Here is a 23,018-nt window from a genome sequence, read left to right as displayed (position 1 = left end):
CAGTCACCACCCCACCCAACCCACGCAGTCACCACCCCACCCACCCCACGCAGTCACCACCCCCACCCAGCCCACGCAGTCACCACCCCACCCAATCACGCAGTCACCACCCCACCCAACCCACGCAGTCACCAACCCACCCAGCCCACGCAGTCACCAACCCACCCAACCCACGCAGTCACCACCCCACCCAGCCCACGCAGTCACCACCCCCACCCAACCCACGCAGTCACCACCCCACCCAACCCACGCAGTCACCACCCCACTCAGCCCACGCAGTCACCACCCACCCAACACGCAGTCACCACCCCATGCAGTCACCAGCCCCACCCAGCCCACGCAGTCACCACCCAACCCAGCCCACGCAGTCACCACCCCACCCAAACCACGCAGTCACCACCCAACCCAGCCCACGCAGTCACCACCCCACCCAACCCACGCAGTCACCACCCCACCCAGCCCCCACGCAGTCACCACCCCACCCACCCCACGCAGTCACCACCCCACCCCACGCAGTCACCACCCCCCACGCAGTCACCACCCCACCCAACCCACGCAGTCACCACCCCACCCAGCCCACGCAGTCACCACCCCACCCACCCCACGCAGTCACCAGCCCACGCAACCCACGCAGTCACCAGCCCACGCAGTCACCACCCACCCACGCAGTCACCAGCCCACGCAGTCACCACCCCACCCAACCCACGCAGTCACCACCCCACCCAGCCCACGCAGTCACCAACCCACCCAGCCCACGCAGTCACCAGCCCAGCCCACGCAGTCACCACCCCACCCAACCCAGGCAGTCACCACCCCCCACGCAGTCACCACCCCACGCAGTCACCAACCCCACCCAACCCACACAGTCACCACCCACCCAACCCACGCAGTCACCACCCCCACCCACCCCACGCAGTCACCACCCACCCAACCCACGCAGTCACCACCCCCACCCACCCCACGCAGTCACCACCCCCCACGCAGTCACCACCCCACGCAGTCACCACCCCCACCCAACCCACGCAGTCACCACCCGCAGTCACCACCCACGCAGTCACCACCCCACCCACTCCACGCAGTCACCACCCCCCACCCAGCCCACGCAGTCACCACCCCACCCACCCACGCAGTCACCACCCCACCCAGCCCACGCAGTCACCACCCCCACCCACCCCACGCAGTCACCACCCCCACCCAACCCACGCAGTCACCACCCCCACCCAACCCACACAGTCACCACCCCACCCAACCCACGCAGTCACCAACCCACCCAGCCCACGCAGTCACCAACCCACCCAACCCACGCAGTCACCACCCCACCCAACCCACGCAGTCACCACCCCCACCCAGTCGCAGTCACCACCCCCACCCAACCCACGCAGTCACCACCCCACCCAGCCCACGCAGTCACCACCCCCCCAGCCCACGCAGTCACCACCCCACCCAGCCCACGCAGTCACCACCCCACCAGTCACCACGCAGTCACCACCCCATGCAGTCACCAGCCCACCCAACCCACGCAGTCACCACCCCACCCAACCCACGCAGTCACCACCCCCACCCAACCCACGCAGTCACCACCCCACCCAACCCACGCAGTCACCACCCCACCCACCCCACGCAGTCACCACCCCACCCAACCCACGCAGTCACCACCCCACCCACCCCACGCAGTCCACCACCCCACCCACCCCACGCAGTCACCACCCAGTCACCACCCCACGCAGTCACCACCCCCACCCACCCCACGCAGTCACCACCCCACTCAGCCCACGCAGTCACCACCCCCACTCAGCCCACGCAGTCACCACCCCACCCAACCCACGCAGTCACCACGCAGTCACCAACCCAACCAACCCACGCAGTCACCACCCCACTCAACCCACGCAGTCACCACCCCCACTCAACCCCACGCAGTCACCACCCCACCCAGCCCACGCAGTCACCACGCAGTCACCACCCCACCCAACCCCACACAGTCACCAACCCACCCACCCCACGCAGTCACCACCCCACCCAGCCCACGCAGTCACCACGCAGTCACCACCCCACCCAACCCCACACAGTCACCACCCCACCCAACCCACGCAGCCACCACCCCACGCAGTCACCACCCCACCCAACCCACGCAGTCACCACCCCCGCAGTCACCACCCCCACTCACCCCACGCAGTCACCACCCCACCCACCCCACGCAGTCACCACCCCACCCAACCCACGCAGTCACCACCCCCACCCACCCCACGAAGTCACCACCCCACCCAACCCACGCAGTCACCACCCCACCCACCCCACGCAGTCACCACCCCACCCAACCCACGCAGTCACCACCCCACCCAACCCACGCAGTCACCACCCCACCCAACCCACGCAGTCACCACCCCACCCAACCCACGCAGTCACCACCCCCACCCAGCCCACGCAGTCACCAACCCACCCAACCCACGCAGTCACCACCCCATGCAGTCACCAACCCACCCAACCCACGCAGTCACCACCCAACCCAACCCACGCAATCACCACCCCACCCAAACCACGCAGTCACCACCCAAACCAACCCACGCAGTCACCACCCCACCCAACCCACGCAGTCACCACCCCACCCAACCCACGCAGTCACCACCCCACCCAACCCACGCAGTCACCAACCCACGCAGTCACCACCCCACCCAACCCACGCAGTCACCACCCCACCCAACCCACGCAGTCACCAGCCCACGCAGTCACCAGCCCACGCAGTCACCAGCCCACGCAGTCACCACCCCACCCAGCCCACGCAGTCACCACCCCCACCCAACCCACGCAGTCACCAACCCACCCAACCCACGCAGTCACCAACCCAACCCACGCAGTCACCAACCCCACCCAACCCAGGCAGTCACCACCCCACGCAGTCACCACCCCACGCAGTCACCAACCCCACCCAACCCACGCAGTCACCACCCACCCACCCACGCAGTCACCACCCCACCCACCCCACGCAGTCACCACCCACCCAACCCACGCAGCCACCACCCCACCCACCCCCCGCAGTCACCACCCCACGCAGTCACCACCCCACGCAGTCACCACCCCACCCAACCCATGCAGTCACCACCCCACGCAGTCACCACCCCACGCAGTCACCACCCCACCCACTCCACGCAGTCACCACCCCACCCAACCCACGCAGTCACCACCCCACCCACCCCACGCAGTCACCACCCCCACCCAACCCACGCAGTCACCACCCCACCCACCCCACGCAGTCACCACCCCACCCAGCCCACGCAGTCACCACCCCCACCCAACCCACGCAGTCACCACCCACCCAGCCCACGCAGTCACCAACCCACCCAACCCACGCAGTCACCAACCCACCCAACCCACGCAGTCACCAACCCACCCAACCCACGCAGTCACCACCCCACCCAACCCACGCAGTCACCACCCCACCCAACCCACGCAGTCACCACCCCACCCAACCCACGCAGTCACCACCCCACCCAACCCACGCAGTCACCAACCCACCCAACCCACGCAGTCACCACCCCACCCACCCCACGCAGTCACCACCCCATGCAGTCACCAACCCACCCAACCCACGCAGTCACCACCCAACCCAACCCACGCAGTCACCACCCCACCCAAACCACGCAGTCACCACCCCACCCAACCCACGCAGTCACCACCCCACCCAACCCACGCAGTCACCCCCCCACCCAACCCACGCAGTCACCACCCCCACCCAACCCACGCAGTCACCACCCCACCCACCCCACGCAGTCACCACCCCACGCAGTCACCACCCCACGCAGTCACCACCCCACCCACCCCACGCAGTCACCACCCCACGCAGTCACCACCCCCACCCACCCCACGCAGTCACCACCCCCACCCACCCCATGCAGTCACCACCCCACCCACCCCACGCAGTCACCAACCCACCCAACCCCACGCAGTCACCACCCCCACCCAACCCACGCAGTCACCACCCCACCCACCCCACGCAGTCACCAACCCACCCAACCCACCCAACCCCACGCAGTCACCAACCCACGCAGTCACCACCCCACCCAACCCACCCAACCACCCCACGCAGTCACCAATCCACCCACCCCACGCAGTCACCACCCCACCCAACCCACGCAGTCACCACCCCACCCAACCCACGCAGTCACCACCCCACCCAACCCACGCAGTCACCACCCCACGCAGTCACCACCCCACGCAGTCACCAACCCACCCACCCCACGCAGTCACCACCCCACCCAACCCACGCAGTCACCACCCCACCCAACCCACGCAGTCACCACCCCACGCAGTCACCACCCCACCCACCCCACGCAGTCACCACCCCACCCAACCCACGCAGTCACCACCCCACCCAACCCACGCAGTCACCACCCCACGCAGTCACCACCCCACCCAACCCACGCAGTCACCACCCCACGCAGTCACCAACCCACGCAGTCACCACCCCACGCAGTCACCAACCCATGCAGTCACCAACCCACGCAGTCACCACCCCACCCAACCCACGCAGTCACCACCCCACGCAGTCACCAACCAAACCCACGCAGTCACCAAACCAACCCACACAGTCACCAACCCACGCAGTCACCAACCCACGAAGTCACCAACCCACGCAGTCACCAACCAAACCCACGCAGTCACCAACCCACGCAGTCACCAACCCAACCCACGCAGTCACCAACCCACGCAGTCACCAACCCACGAAGTCACCAACCCATCCACGCAGTCACCAACCAAACCCACGCAGTCACCAACCCACGAAGTCACCAACCCATCCACGCAGTCACCAACCAAACCCACGCAGTCACCAACCAAACCCACGCAGTCACCAACCAAACCCACGCAGTCACCAACCCGCGCAGTCACCAACCCACGCAGTCACCAACCAAACCCACGCAGTCACCAACCCACGCAGTCACCAAACAAACCCACGCAGTCACCAAACAAACCCACGCAGTCACCGAACAAACCCACGCAGTCACCGAACAAACCCACGCAGTCACCAGCCAAACCCACACAGTCACCAACCAAACCCACGCAGTCACCAACCCACGCAGTCACTAACCCACACAGTCACCAAACAAACCCACGCAGTCACCAACCCACGCAGTCACCAACCCACGCAGTCACCAACCCACGCAGTCACCAGCCAAACCCACGCAGTCACCAGCCCACGCAGTCACCAACCCACGCAGTCACCAGCCCACGCAGTCACCAGCCCACGCAGTCACCAGCCAAACCCACGCAGTCACCAACCCACGCAGTCACCAGCCAAACCCACGCAGTCACCAGCCCACGCAGTCACCAGCCCACGCAGTCACCAACCAAACCCACGCAGTCACCAACCCACGCAGTCACCAACCCACTCAGTCACCAACCCAACCCACGCAGTCACCAACCCACGCAGTCACCAACCCACACAGTCACCAACCCAACCCACGCAGTCACCAACCCACGCAGTCACCAACCCACACAGTCACCAACCCAACCCACGCAGTCACCAACCCACACAGTCACCAAACAAACCCACGCAGTCACCAACCCACGCAGTCACCAACCCAACCCACGCAGTCACCAACCAAACCCACGCAGTCACCAACCAAACCCACGCAGTCACCAACCCACGCAGTCACCAACCAAACCCACGCAGTCACCAACCAAACCCACGCAGTCACCAACCCACGCAGTCACCAACCCACACAGTCACCAACCCACGCAGTCACCAAACAAACCCACGCAGTCACCAACCCAACCCACGCAGTCACCAACCCACGCAGTCACCAAACAAACCCACGCAGTCACCAACCCACGCAGTCACCAAACAAACCCACGCAGTCACCAAACCAACCCAGGCAGTCACCAACCCACGCAGTCACCAAACAAACCCACGCAGTCACCAACCCACGCAGTCACCAACCCACGCAGTCACCAACCCAACCCACGCAGTCACCAACCCACGCAGTCACCAACCCACGCAGTCACCAACCCACGCAGTCACCAACCCAACCCACACAGTCACCAACCCAACCCACGCAGTCACCAACCAAACCCACGCAGTCACCAACCCACGCAGTCACCAACCCACGCAGTCACCAAACAAACCCACGCAGTCACAAACCCACGCAGTCACCAACCAAACCCACGCAGTCACCAACCCACGCAGTCACCAACCCACACAGTCACCAACCCAACCCACGCAGTCACCAACACACACAGTCACCAACCCAACCCACGCAGTCACCAACCCACACAGTCACCAACCCACGCAGTCACCAACCCACGCAGTCACCAACCCACGCAGTCACCAACCCACGCAGTCACCAACCCACGCAGTCACCAACCCACGCAGTCACCAACCCAACCCACGCAGTCACCAAACCCACGCAGTCACCAACCCACGCAGTCACCAACCAGGTCTTGTCTTCAGGTTGTGGAGGAGTTTCTCCTTAGTGTTTGTCTTCAGGCTGTAGAGGAGTTTCTCCTTAGTGTTTGTCTTCAGACTGTAGAGGAGTTTCTCCTTAGTGTTTCTCTTCAGACTGTAGAGGAGTTTCTCCTTAGTGTTTGTCTTCAGGCTGTAGAGGAGTTTCTCCTTAGTGTTTGTCTTCAGACTGTAGAGGAGTTTCTCCTTAGTGTTTGTCTTCAGGCTGTAGAGGAGTTTCTCCTTAGTGTTTGTCTTGTCTTCAGACTGTAGAGGAGTTTCTCCTTAGTGTTTGTCTTGTCTTCAGACTGTAGAGGAGTTTCTCCTTAGTGTTTGTCTTCAGACTGTAGAGGAGTTTCTCCTTAGTGTTTGTCTTGTCTTCAGGCTGTGGAGGAGTTTCTCCTTAGTGTTTGTCTTCAGACTGTAGAGGAGTTTCTCCTTAGTGTTTGTCTTCAGACTGTAGAGGAGTTTCTCCTTAGTGTTTGTCTTGTCTTCAGACTGTGGAGGAGTTTCTCCTTAGTGTTTGTCTTGTCTTCAGGCTGTAGAGGAGTTTCTCCTTAGTGTTTGTCTTGTCTTCAGACTGTAGAGGAGTTTCTCCTTAGTGTTTGTCTTGTCTTCAGACTGTAGAGGAGTTTCTCCTTAGTGTTTGTCTTCAGACTGTAGAGGAGTTTCTCCTTGGTGTTTTGTCTTCAGGCTGTGGAGGAGTTTCTCCTTAGTGTTTGTCTTCAGACTGTAGAGGAGTTTCTCCTTAGTGTTTGTCTTGTCTTCAGGCTGTAGAGGAGTTTCTCCTTAGTGTTTGTCTTCAGACTGTAGAGGAGTTTCTCCTTAGTGTTTGTCTTCAGACTGTAGAGGAGTTTCTCCTTAGTGTTTGTCTTCAGACTGTAGAGGAGTTTCTCCTTAGTGTTTGTCTTCAGACTGTAGAGGAGTTTCTCCTTAGTGTTTGTCTTCAGACTGTAGAGGAGTTTCTCCTTAGTGTTTGTCTTGTCTTCAGACTGTAGAGGAGTTTCTCCTTAGTGTTTGTCTTGTCTTCAGACTGTAGAGGAGTTTCTCCTTAGTGTTTGTCTTCAGACTGTAGAGGAGTTTCTCCTCAGTGTTTGTCTTCAGACTGTAGAGGAGTTTCTCCTTAGTGTTTGTCTTCAGACTGTAGAGGAGTTTCTCCTTAGTGTTTGTCTTCAGGCTGTGGAGGAGTTTCTCCTTAGTGTTTGTCTTCAGACTGTAGAGGAGTTTCTCCTTAGTGTTTGTCTTGTCTTCAGACTGTAGAGGAGTTTCTCCTTAGTGTTTGTCTTGTCTTCAGACTGTAGAGGAGTTTCTCCTTAGTGTTTGTCTTCAGACTGTAGAGGAGTTTCTCCTTAGTGTTTGTCTTCAGACTGTAGAGGAGTTTCTCCTTGGTGTTTTGTCTTCAGGCTGTGGAGGAGTTTCTCCTTAGTGTTTGTCTTCAGACTGTAGAGGAGTTTCTCCTTAGTGTTTGTCTTCAGACTGTAGAGGAGTTTCTCCTTAGTGTTTGTCTTCAGACTGTAGAGGAGTTTCTCCTTAGTGTTTGTCTTCAGACTGTAGAGGAGTTTCTCCTTAGTGTTTGTCTTGTCTTCAGACTGTAGAGGAGTTTCTCCTTAGTGTTTGTCTTGTCTTCAGGCTGTGGAGGAGTTTCTCCTTAGTGTTTGTCTTCAGACTGTAGAGGAGTTTCTCCTTAGTGTTTGTCTTGTCTTCAGACTGTAGAGGAGTTTCTCCTTAGTGTTTGTCTTGTCTTCAGACTGTAGAGGAGTTTCTCCTTAGTGTTTGTCTTGTCTTCAGACTGTAGAGGAGTTTCTCCTTAGTGTTTGTCTTGTCTTCAGACTGTAGAGGAGTTTCTCCTTAGTGTTTGTCTTCAGACTGTAGAGGAGTTTCTCCTTAGTGTTTGTCTTCAGACTGTAGAGGAGTTTCTCCTCAGTGTTTGTCTTCAGACTGTAGAGGAGTTTCTCAAAAGAGTGTTTGTCTTGTCTTCAGACTGTAGAGGAGTTTCTCCTTAGTGTTTGTCTTGTCTTCAGACTGTAGAGGAGTTTCTCCTTAGTGTTTGTCTTGTCTTCAGGCTGTAGAGGAGTTTCTCCTTAGTGTTTGTCTTGTCTTCAGACTGTAGAGGAGTTTCTCCTTAGTGTTTGTCTTGTCTTCAGACTGTAGAGGAGTTTCTCCTCAGTGTTTGTCTTCAGGCTGTAGAGGAGTTTCTCCTCAGTGTTTGTCTTCAGGCTGTGGAGGAGTTTCTCCTCAGTGTTTGATATGTCCTGTTGAGTGGTAGCTCCTAGTGCTCCTTCCTGGTTTACACTGTTGGAACCTGTGTATGTGACCAATAAAGTTTGATTTTGTATCCAGCAGTAAATGACAGTACACTTCCTCTTTTGTCGACAGGGTCACCGAGGTATCACCTGCTTCATCGTGGACAGAGACACCGAGGGGCTTCAGATCGGCAAGAAGGAGAACAAACTGGGTCTGAGAGCTTCTTCAACCTGTCCTCTCAACCTGGACAACATCAAGGTAGGTAGGCTCTTCAACCTGTCCTCTCAACCTGGATAACATCAAGGCAGGTAGGCTCTTCAACCTGTCCTCTCAACCTGGACAACATCAAGGTAGGTAGGCTCTTCAACCTGTCCTCTCAACCTGGATAACATCAAGGTAGGTAGGCTCTTCAACCTGTCCTCTCAACCTGGATAACATCACGGTAGGTAGGCTCTTCAACCTGTCCTCTCAACCTGGACAACATCAAGGTAGGTAGGCTCTTCAACCTGTCCTCTCAACCTGGACAACATCAAGGTAGGTAGGCTCTTCAACCTGTCCTCTCAACCTGGACAACATCAAGGTAGGTAGGCTCTTCAACCTGTCCTCTCAACCTGGATAACATCAAGGTAGGTAGGCTCTTCAACCTGTCCTCTCAACCTGGATAACATCACGGTAGGTAGGCTCTTCAACCTGTCCTCTCAACCTGGATAACATCAAGGTAGGTAGGCTCTTCAACCTGTCCTCTCAACCTGGATAACATCAAGGTAGGTAGGCTCTTCAACCTGTCCTCTCAACCTGGATAATATCAAGGTAGGTAGGCTCTTCAACCTGTCCTCTCAACCTGGATAACATCAAGGTAGGTAGGCTCTTCAACCTGTCCTCTCAACCTGGACAACATCAAGGTAGGTAGGCTCTTCAACCTGTCCTCTCAACCTGGATAACATCAAGGTAGGTAGGCTCTTCAACCTGTCCTCTCAACCTGGACAACATTAAGGTAGGTAGGCTCTTCAACCTGGATAACATCAAGGTAGGTAGACTCTTCAACCTGGATAATATCAAGGTAGGTAGGCTCTTCAACCTGTCCTCTCAACCTGGATAACATCAAGGTAGGTAGGCTCTTCAACCTGGATAACATCAAGGTAGGTAGACTCTTCAACCTGTCCTCTCAACCTGGACAACATCAAGGTAGGTAGGCTCTTCAACCTGTCCTCTCAACCTGGACAACATCAAGGTAGGTAGGCTCTTCAACCTGGATAACATCAAGGTAGGTAGACTCTTCAACCTGTCCTCTCAACGTGGATAACATCAAGGTAGGTAGACTCTTCAACCTGTCCTCTCAACCTGGATAACATCGCGGTAGGTAGACTCTTCAACCTGTCCTCTCAACCTGGATAACATCAAGGTAGGTAGACTCTTCAACCTGTCCTCTCAACCTGGATAACATCACGGTAGGTAGGCTCTTCAACCTGCCCTCTTCAACCTGGTCAACAACATCAAGGTAGGTAGACTCTTCAACCTGTCCTCTCAACCTGGACAACATCAAGGTAGGTAGACTCTTCAACCTGGATAACATCAAGGTAAGTAGGCTCTTCAACCTGGATAACATCAAGGTAGGTAGGCTCTTCAACCTGGATAACATCAAGGTAAGTAGGCTCTTCAACCTGGACAACATCAAGGTAGGTAGGCTCTTCAACCTGGATAACATCAAGGTAAGTAGGCTCTTCAACCTGGATAACATCAAGGTAGGTAGGCTCTTCAACCTGTCCTCTCAACCTGGATAACATCAAGGTAGGTAGGCTCTTCAACCTGGATAACATCAAGGTAAGTAGGCTCTTCAACCTGGATAACATCAAGGTAGGTAGGCTCTTCAACCTGCCCTCTCAACCTGGACAACATCAAGGTAGGTAGGCTCTTCAACCTGGATAACATCAAGGTAAGTAGGCTCTTCAACCTGGATAACATCAAGGTAGGTAGGCTCTTCAACCTGCCCTCTTGAACCTGGACAACATCACGGTAGGTAGGCTCTTCAACCTGCCCTCTCAACCTGGACAACATCAAGGTAGGTAGACTCTTCAACCTGTCCTCTCAACCTGGACAACATCAAGGTAGGTAGACTCTTCAACCTGGATAACATCAAGGTAAGTAGGCTCTTCAACCTGGATAACATCAAGGTAGGTAGGCTCTTCAACCTGGATAACATCAAGGTAAGTAGGCTCTTCAACCTGGACAACATCAAGGTAGGTAGGCTCTTCAACCTGGATAACATCAAGGTAAGTAGGCTCTTCAACCTGGATAACATCAAGGTAGGTAGGCTCTTCAACCTGTCCTCTCAACCTGGATAACATCAAGGTAGGTAGGCTCTTCAACCTGTCCTCTCAACCTGGATAATATCAAGGTAGGTAGGCTCTTCAACCTGCCCTCTCAACCTGGACAACATCAAGGTAGGTAGGCTCTTCAACCTGGATAACATCAAGGTAAGTAGGCTCTTCAACCTGGACAACATCAAGGTAGGTAGGCTCTTCAACCTGGATAACATCAAGGTAAGTAGGCTCTTCAACCTGGATAACATCAAGGTAGGTAGGCTCTTCAACCTGCCCTCTTGAACCTGGACAACATCACGGTAGGTAGGCTCTTCAACCTGCCCTCTCAACCTGGACAACATCAAGGTAGGTAGACTCTTCAACCTGCCCTCTTCAACCTGGACAACATCAAGGTAGGTAGACTCTTCAACCTGTCCTCTCCACCTGGACAACAACCAGCATATTGGTTACCGTTGCTATGTGCATAATAGCTAAGGTAACCAGCATATTGGTTACCGTTGCTATGTGCATAATAGCATAGGTAACCAGCATATTGGTTACCTTCACGTTGCGTCGTGCCTAAGAACAGCCCTTAGCCGTTTTTATATTGGCCACACCCCCAACCTTTATTTCTTAAATATGGATTGGTCGAAAGAACTGAGGGGACTCTTGGTCGACCAGTGTTGTTTTCGTCGGAGGACGGAGCCTAATATTTTGTCTGTTGTTGGCACCAACACTTCACCAAGTCAAATTCTGGGTACGTTGAAAATGTACTTTTTCGAATAAAAAGTGATTTCTGGTTTTGTTCAAGGTTCCCGAGAAGAACGTCTTGGGTCAGATCGGCCACGGATACAAGTACGCCATCGGCATGCTGAACGAAGGCAGGATTGGGATCGCCGCTCAGATGCTGGGGCTGGCTCAGGGTTGCTTCGACCAGGCCGTTCCCTACACCAGACAGAGGGTTCAGTTTGGCAAACGCATCTTCGACTTCCAGGTTAAAAAAAACTTATTCATTTAAAACATTTTTTATATGTCATGGAATTAATGGTTTCTCCACTTGTAGGTGTTGCTGCTATGACCAGTGTGTGGCTTGCTGATTTCTATCAAACTCATCTTTGTGATTTATTTTAAAAACCTCCATTATTCTCCATCTTTAATAATAACAATAATCGAGGTCATTTAGCAGACACTTTAAAATAAATAAATCCAAAGCGACTCAGTCATGGCTGCATACGTTTTAGCCTGGTTGGCCCCAGCGGGAATCAAACCCACAGCCCTGGCATTGCAAGCGCCATGCTCTACCACCTGAGCCACACAGAACTAGTGTTTTATTGGAAGGAAACTCAGCACACTGGTGATCATGATGCTTATATAATGTGTTACAGCACCACATCTAAAGGGTGTTCTGTAATGTGATACAGCACCACATCTAAAGGGTGTTCTGTAATGTGATACAGCACCACATCTAAAGGGTGTTCTGTAATGTGTTACAGCACCACATCTAAAGGGTGTTCTGTAATGTGATACAGCACCACATCTAAAGGGTGTTCTGTAATGTGATACAGCACCACATCTAAAGGGTGTTCTGTAATGTGTTACAGCACCACATCTAAAGGGTGTTCTGTAATGTGATACAGCACCACATCTAAAGGGTGTTCTGTAATGTGATACAGCACCACATCTAAAGGGTGTTCTGTAATGTGATACAGCACCACATCTAAAGGGTGTTCTGTAATGTGATACAGCACCACATCTAAAGGGTGTTCTGTAATGTGATACAGCACCACATCTGAAGGGTGTTCTGTAATGTGATACAGCACCACATCTAAAGGTGTTCTGTAATGTGTTACAGCACCACATCTAAAGGGTGTTCTGTAATGTCTTACAGCACCACATCTAAAGGGTGTTCTGTAATGTGATACAGCACCACATCTAAAAGGGTGTTCTGTAATGTGATACAGCACCACATCTAAAGGGTGTTCTGTAATGTTACAGCACCACATCTAAAGGGTGTTCTGTAATGTTACAGCACCACATCTAAAGGGTGTTCTGTAATGTGATACAGCACCACATCTAAAAGGGTGTTCTGTAATGTTACAGCACCACATCTAAAGGGTGTTCTGTAATGTTACAGCACCACATCTAAAGGTAGTGTTCTGTAATGTGATACAGCACCACATCTAAGGGTGTTCTGTAATGTTACAGCACCACATCTAAAGGTGTTCTGTAATGTGTTACAGCACCACATCTAAGGTAGGTTCTGTAATGTGATACAGCACCACATCAACCTGTCTGTAATGTGATACAGCACCACATCTAAGGTGTTCTGTAATGTGTTAACAGCACCACATCTAAAGGTAGTGTTCTGTAATGTGTTACAGCACCACATCTAAAGGTGTTCTGTAATGTGATACAGCACCACATCTAAAGGTGTTCTGTAATGTGATACAGCACCACATCTAAAGGGTGTTCTGTAATGTGATACAGCACCACATCTAAAGGGTGTTCTGTAATGTGATACAGCACCACATCTGAAGGAGTGTTCTGTAATGTGATACAGCACCACATCTGAAGGTGTTCTGTAATGTGTTACAGCACCACATCTAAAGGGTGTTCTGTAATGTCTTACAGCACCACATCTAAAGGGTGTTCTGTAATGTCTTACAGCACCACATCTAAAGGTTGTTCTGTAATGTGATACAGCACCACATCTAAAGGGTGTTCTGTAATGTTACAGCACCACATCTAAAGGGTGTTCTGTAATGTTACAGCACCACATCTAAAGGGTGTTCTGTAATGTGATACAGCACCACATCTAAAGGGTGTTCTGTAATGTTACAGCACCACATCTAAAGGTGTTCTGTAATGTTACAGCACCACATCTAAAGGGTGTTCTGTAATGTGATACAGCACCACATCTAAAGGGTGTTCTGTAATGTTACAGCACCACATCTAAAATGTGTTCTGTAATGTGATACAGCACCACATCTAAAGGGTGTTCTGTAATGTTACAGCACCACATCTAAAGGGTGTTCTGTAATGTTACAGCACCACATCTAAAGGGTGTTCTGTAATGTGATACAGCACCACATCTAAAGGGTGTTCTGTAATGTTACAGCACCACATCTAAAGGTGTTCTGTAATGTGATACAGCACCACATCTAAAGGGTGTTCTGTAATGTGATACAGCACCACATCTAAAGGGTGTTCTGTAATGTTACAGCACCACATCTAAAATGTTCTGTAATGTTACAGCACCACATCTAAAGGAATGTTCTGTAATGTGATACAGCACACATCTAAAGGGTGTTCTGTAATGTGATACAGCACCACATCTAAAGGGTGTTCTGTAATGTGATACAGCACCACATCTAAAGGGTGTTCTGTAATGTGTTACAGGCCATGCAGCACCACATCTAAAGGGTGTTCTGTAATGTGTTACAGGCCATGCAGCACCACATCTAAAGGGTGTTCTGTAATGTGTTACAGGCCATGCAGCACCACATCTAAAGGGTGTTCTGTAATGTGATACAGCACCACATCTAAAGGGTGTTCTGTAATGTGATACAGCACCACATCTAAAGGGTGTTCTGTAATGTGTTACAGCACCACATCTAAAGGTGTTCTGTAATGTGTTACAGCACCACATCTAAAGGGTTCTGTAATGTGATACAGCACCACATCTAAAGGTTCTGTGTTCTGTAATGTGAATGTGTTACAGCACCACATCTAAAGGGTGTTCTGTAATGTGTACAGCACCACATCTAAAGGGTGTTCTGTAATGTGATACAGCACCACATCTAAAGGGTGTTCTGTAATGTGATACATACTGTAATGTGTTACAGCACCACATCTAAAGGGTGTTCTGTAATGTTACAGCACCACATCTAAAAGGAGTGTTCTGTAATGTTACAGCACCACATCTAAAGTGTTCTGTAATGTGATACAGCACCACATCTAAGGCTGTAATGTGATACAGCACCACATCTAAAGGTGTTCTGTAATGTGGCCATACAGCACCACATCTAAAGGGTGTTCTGTAATGTGTTACAGCACCACATCTAAAGGGTGTTCTGTAATGTGATATGTGACAGCACCACATCTAAAGGGTGTTCTGTAATGTGTTACAGCACCACATCTAAAGGGTGTTCTGTAATGTGATACAGCACCACATCTAAAGGGTGTTCTGTAATGTGATACAGCACCACATCTAAAGGGTGTTCTGTAATGTGTTACAGGCCATACAGCACCACATCTAAAGGGTGTTCTGTAATGTGATACAGCACCACATCTAAAGGGTGTTCTGTAATGTGTTACAGCACCACATCTAAAGGTGTTCTGTAATGTGTACATACAGCACCACATCTAAAGGGTGTTCTGTAATGTGATGCAGGCCATACAGCACCACATCTAAGGTGTTCTGTAATGTGTTACAGCACCACATCTAAAGGGTGTTCTGTAATGTGTTACAGCACCACATCTAAAGGGTGTTCTGTAATGTGATACAGCACCACATCTAAAGGGTGTTCTGTAATGTGATACAGGCCATACAGCACCACATCTAAAGGGTGTTCTGTAATGTGATACAGGCCATACAGCACCACATCTAAAGGGTGTTCTGTAATGTGATACAGCACCACATCTAAAGGGTGTTCTGTAATGTGTTACAGCCCATACAGCACCACATCTAAAGGGTGTTCTGTAATGTGATACAGCACCACATCTAAAGGGTGTTCTGTAATGTGATACAGCACCACATCTAAAGGGTGTTCTGTAATGTGTTACAGCACCACATCTAAAGGGTGTTCTGTAATGTGATACAGCACCACATCTAAAGGGTGTTCTGTAATGTGTTACAGGCCATACAGCACCACATCTAAAGGGTGTTCTGTAATGTGATACAGCACCACATCTAAAGGGTGTTCTGTAATGTGTTACAGCACCACATCTAAAGGGTGTTCTGTAATGTGATACAGCACCACATCTAAAGGGTGTTCTGTAATGTGTTACAGCACCACATCTAAAGGTGTTCTGTAATGTGATCAACAGCACCACATCTAAAGGGTGTTCTGTAATGTGTTACAGGCCATACAGCACCACATCTAAAGGGTGTTCTGTAATGTGTTACAGCACCACATCTAAAGGGTGTTCTGTAATGTGTTACAGGCCATACAGCACCACATCTAAAGGGTGTTCTGTAATGTGATACAGCACCACATCTAAAGGGTGTTCTGTAATGTGTTACAGCACCACATCTAAAAATGTTCTGTAATGTGATACAGCACCACATCTAAAGGGTGTTCTGTAATGTGATACAGCACCACATCTAAAGGGTGTTCTGTAATGTGTTACAGGCCATACAGCACCACATCTAAAGGGTGTTCTGTAATGTGATACAGTGAAGGTTACAGCCACGTCTAAAGGGTGTTCTGTAATGTGATACAGCACCACATCTAAAGGGTGTTCTGTAATGTGTTACAGGCCATACAGCACCACATCTAAAAAAGGGTGTTCTGTAATGTATGATACAGCACCACGGTCTAAAGGGTGTTCTGTAATGTGTTACAGCACCACATCTAAAGGGTGTTCTGTAATGTGATACAGCACCACATCTAAAGGGTGTTCTGTAATGTGATACAGGCCACCACATCTAAAGGGTGTTCTGTAATGTGATACAGGCCATACAGCACCACATCTAAAGGGTGTTCTGTAATGTGTTACAGGCCATACAGCACCACATCTAAAGGGTGTTCTGTAATGTGATACAGGCCAAAAGGGTAATGTGTTACAGCACACATCTAAAGGGTGTTCTGTAATGTGATACAGCACCACATCTAAAGGGTGTTCTGTAATGTGATACAGCACCACATCTAAAGGGTGTTCTGTAATGTGATACAGCACCACATCTAAAGGGTGTTCTGTAATGTGATACAGCACCACATCTAAAGGGTGTTCTGTAATGTGTTACAGGCCATGCAGCACCACATCTAAAGGGTGTTCTGTAATGTGATACAGCACCACATCTAAAGGGTGTTCTGTAATGTGATACAGCACCACATCTAAAGGGTGTTCTGTAATGTGATACAGCACCACATCTAAAGGGTGTTCTGTAATGTGTTACAGCACCACATCTAAAGGGTGTTCTGTAATGTGATACAGCACCACATCTAAAGGGTGTTCTGTAATGTGTTACAGGCCATACAGCACCACATCTAAAGGGTGTTCTGTAATGTGATACAGCACCACATCTAAAGGGTGTTCTGTAATGTGTTACAGGCCATACAGCACCACATCTAAAGGGTGTTCTGTAATGTGATACAGCACCACATCTAAAGGGTGTTCTGTAATGTGTTACAGCACCACATCTAAAGGGTGTTCTGTAATGTGATACAGCACCACATCTAAAGGGTGTTCTGTAATGTGATACAGCACCACATCTAAAGGGTGTTCTGTAATGTGTTACAGGCCATACAGCACCACATCTAAAGGGTGTTCTGTAATGTGATACAGCACCACGTCTAAAGGGTGTTCTGTAATGTGATACAGCACCACATCTAAAGGGTGTTCTGTAATGTGTTACAGGCCATACAGCACCACATCTAAAGGGTGTTCTGTAATGTGATACAGCACCACATCTAAAGGGTGTTCTGTAATGTGTTACAGGCCATACAGCACCACATCTAAAGGGTGTTCTGTAATGTGATACAGCACCACATCTAAAGGGTGTTCTGTAATGTGTTACAGGCCATACAGCACCACATCTAAAGGGTGTTCTGTAATGTGTTACAGGCCATGCAGCACCACATCTAAAGGGTGTTCTGTAATGTGTTACAGGCCATACAGCACCACATCTAAAGGGTGTTCTGTAATGTGTTACAGGCCATACAGCACCACATCTAAAGGGTGTTCTGTAATGTGATACAGCACCACATCTAAAGGGTGTTCTGTAATGTGTTACAGCACCACATCTAAAGGGTGTTCTGTAATGTGATACAGCACCACATCTAAAGGGTGTTCTGTAATGTGATACAGCACCACATCTAAAGGGTGTTCTGTAATGTGTTACAGCACCACATCTAAAGGGTGTTCTGTAATGTGTTACAGGCCATACAGCACCACATCTAAAGGGTGTTCTGTAATGTGATACAGCACCACATCTAAAGGGTGTTCTGTAATGTGTTACAGCACCACATCTAAAGGGTGTTCTGTAATGTGATACAGCACCACATCTAAAGGGTGTTCTGTAATGTGTTACAGCACCACATCTAAAGGGTGTTCTGTAATGTGTTACAGGCCATGCAGCACCACATCTAAAGGGTGTTCTGTAATGTGTTACAGGCCATACAGCACCACATCTAAAGGGTGTTCTGTAATGTGATACAGGCCATACAGCACCACATCTAAAGGGTGTTCTGTAATGTGATACAGCACCACATCTAAAGGGTGTTCTGTAATGTGATACAGCACCACATCTAAAGGGTGTTCTGTAATGTGATACAGCACCACATCTAAAGGGTGTTCTGTAATGTGTTACAGGCCATGCAGCACCACATCTAAAGGGTGTTCTGTAATGTGATACAGCACCACATCTAAAGGGTGTTCTGTAATGTGTTACAGCACCACATCTAAAGGGTGTTCTGTAATGTGTTACAGGCCATGCAGCACCACATCTAAAGGGTGTTCTGTAATGTGTTACAGGCCATGCAGCACCACATCTAAAGGGTGTTCTGTAATGTGTTACAGGCCATGCAGCACCACATCTAAAGGGTGTTCTGTAATGTGTTACAGCACCACATCTAAAGGGTGTTCTGTAATGTGATACAGCACCACATCTAAAGGGTGTTCTGTAATGTGTTACAGCACCACATCTAAAGGGTGTTCTGTAATGTGTTACAGGCCATACAGCACCACATCTAAAGGGTGTTCTGTAATGTGTTACAGGCCATGCAGAACCACATCTAAAGGGTGTTCTGTAATGTGTTACAGCACCACATCTAAAGGGTGTTCTGTAATGTGTTACAGCACCACATCTAAAGGGTGTTCTGTAATGTGTTACAGGCCATGCAGCACCACATCTAAAGGGTGTTCTGTAATGTGTTACAGGCCATGCAGCACCACATCTAAAGGGTGTTCTGTAATGTGATACAGCACCACATCTAAAGGGTGTTCTGTAATGTGTTTCAGGCCATGCAGCACCAGATCGCTCATGTAGCCACCCAGATAGAGGCTGCCAGGCTGCTTACCTACAACGCTGCCCGGCTGAAGGAGGCAGGACGACCTTTCATCAAGGAGGCCTGCATGGCCAAGTACTTCACCTCAGAGGTGAGCTGAATGTAGAGACCAAGGCCCATGTTCATACAGCGTCTCAGAGTGCTACGATCATATAATCACTGGACTGGTCCTGTATCAGAACCCTGCTCGGAGAGGGTACCGCCCTGCTCCGAGAGGGTACCGGTACCGCCCTGCTCCGAGAGGGTACCGGTACCGCCCTGCTCCGAGAGGGTACCGGTACCGCCCTGCTCCGAGAGGGTACCGGTACCGCCCTGCTCCGAGAGGGTACCGGTACCGCCCTGCTCCGAGAGGGGTCCCGCCCTGCCCGCCCTGCTCGGAGAGGGTACCGCCCTGCTCGGAGAGGGTACCGCCCTGCTCGGAGAGGTACCGCCCTGCTCGGAGAGGGTGTTCGCCCTGCTCCGAGAGGGTACCGCCCTGCTCCGAGAGGGTCCCGCCCTGCTCCGAGAGGGGTCCCGCCTGCCCCGCCCCTGCTCGGAGAGGATCCCGCCCTGCTCGGAGGGGTCCAGCCCTACTCAGAGAGGGGTCCAGCCCTACTCAGAGAGGGGTCAGTCCTGCTCAGAGAGGGGTCCAGCCCTACTCAGAGAGGGGTCCAGCCCTACTCAGAGAGGTCCAGCCCTACTCAGAGGGGTCCAGCCCTACTCAGAGAGGGTCCAGCCCTACTCAGAGAGGGGTCCAGCCCTACCAGAGAGGGGTCCAACCCTACTCAGAGAGGGTACCGCCCTGCTCAGAGAGGGGTCCAGCCCTGCTCAGAGAGGGGTCCAGCCCTACTCAGAGAGGGGTCCAGCCCTACCAGAGAGGGGTCCAGCCCTACTCAGAGAGGGGTCCAGCCCTACTCAGAGAGGGTACCGCCCTACTCAGAGAGGGGTCCAGTCCTGCTCAGAGAGGGGTCCAGCCCTACTCAGAGGGGTCCCGCCCTACTCAGAGAGGGGTCCAGCCCTACTCAGAGAGGGGTCCAGCCCTGCTCAGAGAGGGTCCCGCCCTGCTCGGAGAGGGTCCAGCCCCTGCTCGGAGAGGGTCCCTCCCTGCTCGGAGAGGGGTCCAGCCCTGCTCAGAGAGGGTCCCGCCCTGCTCGGAGAGGGTACCGGTACCGCCCTGCTCCGAGAGGGTACCGCCCTGCTCCGAGAGGGTACCGCCCTGCTCCGAGAGGGTACCGCCCTGCTCGAGAGGGTACCGCCCTGCTCCGAGAGGGTACCAGCCCTACTCAGAGAGGGGTACAGCCCTGCTCAGAGAGGGGTCCCGCCCTGCTCAGAGAGGGGTCCCGCCCTGCTCAGAGAGGGGTCCCGCCCTGCTCAGAGGGGGTCCAGCCCTGCTCAGAGAGGGTCCAGCCCTACTCAGAGAGGGTCCAGCCCTACCAGAGAGGTACCCGTCCTACTCAGAGAGGGGTCCAGCCCTACTCAGAGAGGGGTCCCGCCCTGCTCAGAGAGGGGTACAGCCCTACTCAGAGAGGGGTCCCGCCCTGCTCAGAGAGGGGTACAGCCCTACTCAGAGAGGGGTCCAGCCCTACTCAGAGAGGGGTCCCGCCCTACTCAGAGGGGGGTCCCGCCCTACTCAGAGAGGGGTCCAGCCCTACTCAGAGAGGGTACCGCCCTACTCCGAGAGGGGTCCAGCCCTACTCAGAGAGGGTCCAGCCCTACTCAGAGAGGGTCCAGCCCTACTCAGAGAGGGGTACCGCCCTGCTCGGAGAGGGTCCCGCCCTGCTCGGAGAGGGGTCCCGCCCTGCTCGGAGAGAGGGGTCCCGCCCTGCTCGGAGAGGGTACCGGTACCGCCCCTGCTCCGAGAGGGTACCGCCCTGCTCCGAGAGGGTACCGCCCTGCTCCGAGAGGGTACCGGTACCGCCCTGCTCCGAGAGGGTCCGCCCTGCTCCGAGAGGGTACCGCCCTGCTCCGACCAGCCCTACTCAGAGAGGGGTCAGCCCTGCTCAGAGAGGGGTCCCGCCCTGCTCAGAGAGGGTCCCGCCCCTGCTCAGAGAGGGGTCCCGCCCTGCTCAGAGAGGGGTCCCGCCCTGCTCAGAGAGGGGTCCCGCCCTACTCAGAGAGGGGTCCAGCCCTACTCAGAGAGGGTACCCCGCCCTACTCAGAGAGGGGTCCAGCCCTACTCAGAGAGGGGTCCCGCCCTACTCAGAGAGGGTCCAGCCCTACTCAGAGAGGGGGTCCAGCCCTACTCAGAGAGGGGTCCCGCCCTACTCAGAGAGGGGTCCAGCCCTACTCAGAGAGGGTTCCAGCCCTACTCAGAGAGGGGTCCAGCCCTACTCAGAGAGGGGTCCAGCCCTACTCAGAGAGGGGTCCAGCCCTACTCAGAGAGGGTCCAGCCCTACTCAGAGAGGGGTCCAGCCCTACTCAGAGAGGGGTCCAGCCCTACTCAGAGAGGGGTCCCGCCCTACTCAGAGAGGGGTCCAGCCCTACTCAGAGAGGGGTCCAGCCCTACTCAGAGAGGGGTCCAGCCCTACTCAGAGAGGGGTCCAGCCCTGCTCAGAGAGGGGTCCAGCCCTACTCAGAGAGGGGTCCAGCCCTGCTCAGAGAGGGGTACCAGCCCTGCTCAGAGAGGGGTCCCGCCCTGCTCAGAGAGGGGTCCGCCCTGCTCAGAGAGGGGTCCAGCCCTGCTCAGAGAGGGGTCCCGCCCTGCTTAGAGAGGGGTCCAGCCCTACTCAGAGAGGGGGTCCCGCCCCTGCTCAGAGAGGGGTCCAGCCCTGCTCAGAGAGGGGTCCAGCCCTACTCAGAGGGGTCCAGCCCTGCTCAGAGAGGGGTCCCGCCCTGCTCAGAGAGGGTCCAGCCCTGCTCAGAGAGGGGTCCCGCCCCTACTCAGAGAGGGGTCCAGCCCTGCTCTTCTAACAGAGGGAATGAACAGTGCAAATCCAAACTATATCATTCAACAGCATCAAAGTATTTGTGTTAATTGCTCCTTGTTCTTTTCTGCATAAATTAGGTGGCAACGTTGACCACTTCAAAATGCATCGAGTGGATGGGAGGGGTAGGCTTCACCAAAGACTACCCTGTTGAGAAGTACTACAGAGATTGTAAAATAGGTAAGTTTCTATGGTTAGTTCCAAAGCTATCATGTACTGTTGCTATGCAACCCGGTGGGTAACATGACTCTGTGGGGTGGTGTTTAGGAACGCATAACTACAGTTAGCTAGCTAGTTATTGGGCCACAGCAAGGTGGAGTGGGCAGGGGAGGTGCTGGGCTGGGCACAGAAGGTAATCTGATCCTCGAGGAATTCCTCTGTCTGGTCTGACCTTGGTGTTCTAGGAGAGAGGGGGTGGGTGCTAGGAGAGAGGGGTGGGTGCTAGGAGAGAGGGGGTGGGTGCTAGGAGAGAGGGGTGGGTGCTAGGAGAGAGGGGGTGGGTGCTAGGGAGAGGGGGTGGGTGCTAGGAGAGAGGGGGTGAGTGCTTGGAGAGAGGGGTGGGTGCTAGGAGAGAGGGGTGGGTGCTAGGAGAGAGGGGGTGGGTGCTAGGAGAGGGGGTGGGTGCTAGGAGAGAGGGGGGTGGGTGCTAGGAGAGAGGGGGGGTGGGTGCTAGGAGAGAGGGGGTGGGTGCTAGGAGAGAGGGGTGGGGTGCTAGGAGAGGGGGTGAGTGCTAGGAGAGAGGGGGTGGGTGCTAGGAGAGAGGCGGTGGGTGCTAGGAGAGGGGGTGGGTGCTAGGATAGAGGGGGTGAGTGCTAGGAGAGAGGCGGTGGGTGCTAGGAGAGAGGGGTGGGTGCTAGGAGAGAGGGGTTTGTCCAAAATAAGAGGACGAGCATCACGTAACTGAACG

The 23,018-nt window shown here is 53.2% G+C and overlaps 1 protein-coding gene and 1 long non-coding RNA gene across 2 annotated transcripts; one reads left to right on the top strand and one right to left on the bottom strand.

The window, feature by feature from the left end:
* Window positions 1–8,779: 8,779 nt before the first annotated feature.
* On the top strand, window positions 8,780–22,291 carry LOC127918530 (short/branched chain specific acyl-CoA dehydrogenase, mitochondrial-like; the record flags this gene model as incomplete). Its single annotated transcript, XM_052501842.1, has 4 exons — window positions 8,780–8,935; window positions 11,789–11,971; window positions 19,162–19,299; window positions 22,192–22,291. Coding segments are annotated over exons 1-4 (577 nt in total), but the record flags the coding sequence as incomplete, so codon positions are not given.
* On the bottom strand, window positions 9,267–11,356 carry LOC127918528 (uncharacterized). Its single transcript, XR_008100322.1, has 4 exons — window positions 11,236–11,356; window positions 11,091–11,169; window positions 10,550–10,661; window positions 9,267–9,505 (listed from the first exon to the last, which is right to left on the bottom strand). It is a non-coding gene; the product is annotated as an uncharacterized LOC127918528 (long non-coding RNA).
* Window positions 22,292–23,018: the final 727 nt, after the last annotated feature.

This window comes from Oncorhynchus keta, unplaced genomic scaffold, assembly GCF_023373465.1.
Source record: "Oncorhynchus keta strain PuntledgeMale-10-30-2019 unplaced genomic scaffold, Oket_V2 Un_contig_14423_pilon_pilon, whole genome shotgun sequence".
NCBI lineage: Eukaryota > Metazoa > Chordata > Actinopteri > Salmoniformes > Salmonidae > Oncorhynchus > Oncorhynchus keta.
The sequence above is the reverse complement of the archived record's forward strand: the minus strand, read 5'-3'. Positions and strand labels throughout refer to the sequence as shown.